Source organism: Epinephelus moara, chromosome 13 (genome assembly GCF_006386435.1).
Source record: "Epinephelus moara isolate mb chromosome 13, YSFRI_EMoa_1.0, whole genome shotgun sequence".
NCBI lineage: Eukaryota > Metazoa > Chordata > Actinopteri > Perciformes > Serranidae > Epinephelus > Epinephelus moara.
In genome coordinates, this window is record NC_065518.1 from 1,329,785 (window position 1) to 1,336,589 (window position 6,805).

The window sequence follows — 6,805 nt, forward strand, 5'->3', positions numbered from 1 at the left end:
CTCCCCAGTTGCTCATCTTTACAGTGTCTGTCAGGTTTGTGTTTCCCTCTTGCTACTAGCTGCTCCCTAATTCCTGCTATCAGCTGTTTCCTGTTTATCCACCGCCAGTGGCTCACATGTGCGGCGTCATCAACAGGCGGGAAATTGGGCACCTCGGATCAACTCGCCAATCCGGCTCTGTGTGTCTAAACACTCGCAGCTTGCCGGCAAAACGGCCCAACATTCGCGGAAAATCTGGCAGTGTAAAAGGGGCTGCTGACGCACAAAAGCCCTTTTTATGGCCATATGAAATGCACCGGCTACCACCATAGTATAGATAATGAGAAAGTCCGTATGGGGCCGGGAGGGAGGTGGACTGGTCAAACAAACCTCAGACATTCACCTGGGAGCCCGCTTTTCGTTTCCCATATGAAAGCAAAAGTTAGTGGAGTTATTTTGATAACAAAGTAGTGTGCTAGTGTGTGTAGCATGACATAGTATGTCCTGTGACATTAAATGTTGTTAGTAACAACCATACTTACTTTAAGCCAAGCCATGTTTTCTAAGCCTAGTACGTGTTGGCTGATCTCTGTCGACAGATAAAGGCAGATGATTTTTTGAAAAAAGCTCATAAAATGCAGCGTTGTTGTAAGACAATAGCTGGTGGGTTCTGAGATTATATATCAGCCGATGCGTTCTGCCACTTTTGCTCTCCACACAGACTCCTTACCTGTGCGCAGCCACAGCTTACTCAAACGTGATTGGTCAACACTACTCGGACAACAGACGCAAACCAGAAAGCTTCCAATACAAACATCTTGTCCTGGTACCTTGAGATTCTGCATTCGTATGCAGATATCTGTTTATAGAGACTGCAGCAGCAGCAGTAGAGTAGTGCAGAAACAAGTGACAAATACAAGTACTACTAAATAAACAGGACTAGAACTAAAATAAATAACAATCTCATCGCTCCCATAATATTCTATAAATGCTGGTGCCAAGGGTAAGAACAGAGCTCAGCAAAAAAGCCTTTTGTCTTATTTCTGTGCAGAGGTTGTAAAAACGTTGATGAAGTAAATTCATGCCCCACATGCCTCTTGTTCTGTAATATCTTTGGCTAACATCTTTATATTCAAAGGGTCAACACATCCCCAGAATTTAGGAAGATTCCCACAAAGCAGTACATCTGTCTGTACTGATATGTTTTGTTGATCCTCCTCTCCAGTTCTCACAGCGTAGATGCACAGCGACAGCGAAATGGCCATACCCCGAATGTTCAACTCCAACACCCCGTTCATCATCGTGACCGGAGGATCGGAACTCTCATTTCTCGGCAAAGAGGACGACAGCCAAGTTTGTGAGGAGGAGAAGGACTCGCTGGTCCAGGCCATCGCCCCTCATCTGAGTCGGGTGATGCAGCACGGCACTGCCAAACATGTGGTCACTGAGGGACATGAGGAGAACGCCTGTGTCTCCATAGTGGCACAGGCAGAGAGTAAGAGCTGCATGTGTGGATCAGTGAATGAAGCATGAATGACCACAGTGAGGTGGGGGGACTTTCTCTGTGTAGATAAGCTATCATTAAAACAGGGTCAGTTTCCACTGGTGCTTTTTATATTGAAATGTATGATGTGTTTTAAGGATGATCTAAGGCTGCTTTCACACCTGCCCTGTTTGGTTCGGTTCAATCAAACTCCAGTTGGTTTGATGAACAATGACAGCAATATAGTCCACGATGAGCAGCGCTAAAATCAACCTGCGTAGTTGTCCCTCCACTGTGACATTAGAAAGTGTCATATTTATCTTGCAAGTGTACTCTTCTTCAACGTTTGCTTTACTTCCTGAATTTTTCCCACATGGAAATTCTGACCAATCAAGAGCAGCTTTCTCACACAAGGCATTTGATCTGGTCCTCTTGTAAATGCTGCCGTGAGAACACCAACCAACTCTAGGCAATTATACAACTTTTCTCCTTAGTCATTAGTTCAAGGTCCACACAGTTTAATATATTCAGCGTTATGTCGTAGAGCTAGTTTGCTGTCTCTGTTACGCAACTATCCCTTGGTCACTCATTTACAGCTAGAAACAGTACTTCAAAATAAAAGCTCTGTCCCGGAAATTCACTGTACTTCAAAATGAATTGCGTTTTTTTACAAACTTGACAGGTTTGCAATTCACTTGTGGTTCATTCAAAATGGACCTGCGACCCACTTCTGGACCACAAGCCATCAGTTGGGAACCAGTGATCTAACTGATTGTCATGTGTTTTCTACCGGATGAAAAACGTGTAATTCTACTTTTAATATGAAATGTTAACACTCAGATATTGCACAGAGTGTGATGACATAAAGTGAACTGAAACTTGCCCATATTCAGGGATGATAAACACACCCAGGTGGATGACAGTGGTCATGTGAGATGCTAGTGAGTTGCATTATGGGACATGTAGGATCCAGGTTTTCTTTTTCTTTTCTTTTTTTACTTGTTCTAGAGGCTCAAACAGCCAGAATATTTCACCCTCTACTGCTTTGATTTAAAATGCCACACTGGGCTTTAATCTGGTAGAAAGATAATTTAGGAAAACAACATTTGAAGCACTGATGTTAAAGGAGTATATTAACATTTTGGAGGATGTGCTTATTTGCTTTCTGGTGGGGAGTGACATGAGAAGATGAATACGACTCCATGTCTGTCTGTGAAATAGTCAGAGGCTACAACCAGCAGGTGGTTAGCTTAGCTTAGCTTAGCTTAGCTTAGCATACAGACTAGAAACAGAGAGAAACAGCCTGGCTTGTCCAAAGGTAACAAAATCAGCCTGTCAGTGTCTCCAGAGCTCATTATTCACACACTGTATCCTGTTTGTAAGTATGTACAAAAACAGAAGTGTAGAAACATCAATTTGTCATTTTACAGGGGGGTTATGTGCCAAACTTTGTCATGGCCAGAAGTCTCTGCTGGTTGATTCAAACTGCTCCAAGTCAAGAAGTTCAGTTTAGGACTGGATGTTACAACAGCCTGTGGGTTTCTTAGTGGGAGTCAAAGGGTTAAGGTCAGATGAACAGAAAAGTGGGAAAGAGCATAGAGAAGGCAGAGCCAAGGAGAGACATCTGTGTGGACTGAACTCCCCCCTGCCAGACCAGGCCGTACACCCTACCTCCCCCTTACTCCCTTATTTTGATGAGGGAAGAGAGAAGAAGCTAAGAGGAGAAAAACTTACCTAACTTTAACCAAGGTGGACTCTAACTGGTCGATTGTTTCAATGATAGGCCCAAGACACCTCCAGAGGGTACTCTAACACATAAACCCTCCTGTAAAAAAAAGAATTCCTGCAAACTGTTGGTGCAAACTATCAGCTGTAGCCTCATGTTAAACAGATAGACATGTAACAAGGTTTCAATTTCCTCATCACTCCTCCTTGCAGAATTTGGCTGAATGTATTTATGTTTTTGGATACTTTAACTAAATATTTCTCTGTCCCAGGAGAAGACTATCAGGAGTTCAGCCCCACCAACACACAGTGTCCTTACACAAGATCTCAGCTGCTCAAAAAGCACAGGTACCTCACAACATACAACCCACAGTACCATCAGAGTGTCTCAGGAAGAAATAACTGCCATCAGAATAACTGGAAAATATAATGATCTTTACACTGTCTATAAATAACTTCATTTCAGTGAGTACCCTGAACATGACATACTGCATGTCATCTAACTGACAGGTCTCTCAACATGGACGCTGCCCTCCTGAGTGACACAGAGGACGAAGACTTCCATCTGGCTGCCAAACTCCCGCTCCACCACCTCCAGAGGAAACAACGCAGGAAACCCAGAGGACAGAGCCAAGAGGACGGGGAACAACCTCCCATCATACAGGGCCTGTGGGTGCAGGAGATCGATTGGCTAAAATCAGCAAGCAGAGAGATGACATCATCAACATCAGCTGAGATCATCCCGCCGCCTCCACAGTTTACTGACTCAGCGTCACACCCCTGCAGCCACGGAGGCTCCTGCGTATGTGACGGCTGTGCAGATGTGTGTGTCAGAGGATCAGAGTCACTCTCAGAGGAGCAGCTCAGATCAGCAGATACAGACGACACCTCCAGCTCTGACGGCAGAGGAGGCTCAGACTCCGATGGCGTCCAGGAGCAGGACTCTGATTCTGTTTACACACATGAGAGCGAGTCAGACTCATCCTGTGCTGCAGAGGACGGCACACGAGCGCCAGATAGTTTTGGAGTTGAAGCCAGAGTGTCAAATTTGACCTTTGACCTCATGCACGTGTCCGGTTTTACCTCTGCCTCCCACGCTGAGTGGGATTCTGACTCAGCAGGGTGTGTGCAAAGCCTGCTGAGAGTTTCTGACTCCACCTACAGCCCCAGCACTGTAAATACACCCCAGTGTGCCTTTAGTTTTGATGACATCAGTGATGTTGACACAGTTTTGGACGGCCTGAGAGGCAGAGTCACCTGGATGCCGAAGCTCTTTGTTTTACCTTTCTTTAAAGATCTAATCAAACTGACTGTGACAGACTGGAGGACCAGCACATCTGTCAATGAAGGACTCATATTTCATCATGTAAGACATTCACGTCCATGTTTTTATACTGATATAATACGCCTACTTGACTTGACTCCATTATAAGCTCTGAACACTGCTCCTGATGAGTTAAATATTTAAAGTATGCACTTTTATCAGCGCCACAATCAGCCAAAGGGAAAGTATTCTGAGCTTTATTTTGAAGGGTTTAGTATTATATCTCCATAAAATGCTTTGGACACTCACAAGAGACAAATTACAACAGGAAGTGCACTCAGAGAGCGCAGACCTCCACCAAGGCCAAATGCCCCGCCGTCTCGCCACATTAACAAAAGTGAAAAATAATTTGTGTGTCCTCCCTGCGATTTATATTTGCTACAACATTTAACGGGCTCTTCCTTGGCCTGTGCTGCACCTGTTCACTAAGTCTAATGAAAAGAGGGCCTGTAATCTTTCCTGTTGACAACCACACAAACAAATCAAACCAAAAACATAACCTGCTTGGAGAAGGCATGAAGAAAGTAGATCAAACAAAAGCAGAAAAAGCCAAAATGTCGTCACTTTTAGTGCGTAATATTGATCAAGAGCCAAAAATGCTTCATCCTAGAAATGTAGAAATAAGGTTTTGTTTACCGTAAACAAAAGCAAAACAAGGTAAAACTCATTTTTCATATTATCACCTTTTAAGTTGTATTTGTGAACAAATCGTTTCCTACTCACGCATCCAGCAGACACAACATTAGCATTCATGTTGCAGCCCTGTCTCCTAGAAATGACCTTTATATACAACTAGTCTGCAACAGTTGGTACATTTTGAAGGAAACGTAATGAAACCCAGAGGAGGTGTTGTTCGCTAACATATCACTGACAGTGCATTTACTTTGTTTTTCACCCTAATGTCAGATCTTGCTCGACAACATCCACTCATAGAGACTACAGCTGGTATTAGTATGGTTATGTTGAGGCACTCGCAGCACTTAGCTGAGATAAGGGAAAGACCCTGATCTTTGTTTAAAACAGAAAAATTCAACTTTTTATACACATTTAACTCAAACCAGTGTTTTCCCCTGATCTTAAGCAAAGTCCTTTTGTTGCCTGAACCTATGGCCCATTCCTCAAAGTAGAATGTTCGCACGGTACGTTTCTGCAAACCGCAAATCTGGCACATTTGTACATTTCATACATATTATATCAACATTTTGGTTACATGTATATGAGCTGAGCTTCTTATCAGGAAGTGGAGTGGATGGTGGATGTGTGAGACCCAGGCAAGATGGCTGCCAAGCCGCCAATCACTGTTTGAGACCATCAAACAACTAGAGCGGGTTATTTTTGATGACACGTCAGAACATGTCCAGCCGTGTTTGTAGCAACCAAACTGGGTCTTTTCAGCCAAAACATTATGTTTTCCTAAACCGAACCAAGTGTTGTTGTTTTTTTGTTTGTTTTTTTGTCTAAACCAGGGGAGCCATTTTTGAGCAAAAATTATCATTTTTAAAAATGTGTGTGTCGCAAACCATATTTGAGCCCTATAATCACGGTAACATAGCCTATTAAGTCTAAGGGCCGTTTCATAGTCGACGCAAAGGCATGCAGACACGAACGCATGGAGACGCATTGGCCGCCATGATGCGTGCTTGCGTCTCAAACATTTTTTTGATACGCGACGCAGCGACGCGTGTAATACCATGTGTTGCCAGCGGGGGTGATAATGCAAGCGACATACTTGAAATTAACCACTTTGTGTTATTCACAGAAGAAGCAGGTATGAAATATGGCGGGCGAGGAGGAAAAACTTTGCGAACTCGTACGGGCACACCCCCATTTATATGACAGTTCTAGTGCCCTGCACGCTAATAAAATAGCAGTACTAGCTAGCCGGAATGTACCGGTGACTCTGCTACCCCCTATTGCACAAGCGATGTATTGCATTTCAAGTGTTGCCTGCGTCACTTGCGCTCAATGTGTTGAATATGAAAGGAAGTGTGTGCTCGCGTTGCGTGCGTCGACTTTGAAATGGCCCTAAGTTAGCTCATACTTATAGCATTCATTAATATGTTTTACCACAAGGTGGCGACTGTGCAGGACACTAGTTATGATTATTTGGTAAGTCTGCAGAGGTGGCAGTAAACGCAAACAAATCTGCCCACGCACTATTAAATTCTCTATTTTATCCCAAGACTTTTACTTTTTTGGATTTGACATCCATTAATCTCAAGACAGATTCTGCAATTTACATTGTAGAATCTGTCGGCAGCCCTGTGTGAAAGACGACTACGGGGGGGGGGAGG

At 43.7% G+C, this 6,805-nt stretch overlaps 1 protein-coding gene and 1 long non-coding RNA gene across 2 annotated transcripts in view; one reads left to right on the top strand and one right to left on the bottom strand.

Moving 5' to 3' along the window:
* The window catches only part of LOC126399411 (uncharacterized), a 28,503-nt gene that overhangs the window by 6,123 nt on the left and 15,575 nt on the right, over positions 1 to 6,805 (top strand). Inside the window, exons 3-5 of the mRNA XM_050059335.1 lie at positions 1,205 to 1,474; positions 3,460 to 3,535; positions 3,698 to 4,553. Coding sequence (XP_049915292.1) covers positions 1,219 to 1,474; positions 3,460 to 3,535; positions 3,698 to 4,553 — 1,188 coding nt within the window. The 5' untranslated portion in view covers positions 1,205 to 1,218. The remainder of the gene's footprint in view (positions 1 to 1,204; positions 1,475 to 3,459; positions 3,536 to 3,697; positions 4,554 to 6,805) is intronic.
* The window catches only part of LOC126399507 (uncharacterized), an 18,260-nt gene that overhangs the window by 3,488 nt on the left and 7,967 nt on the right, over positions 1 to 6,805 (bottom strand). The gene's annotated exons all lie outside the window — the stretch shown is intronic.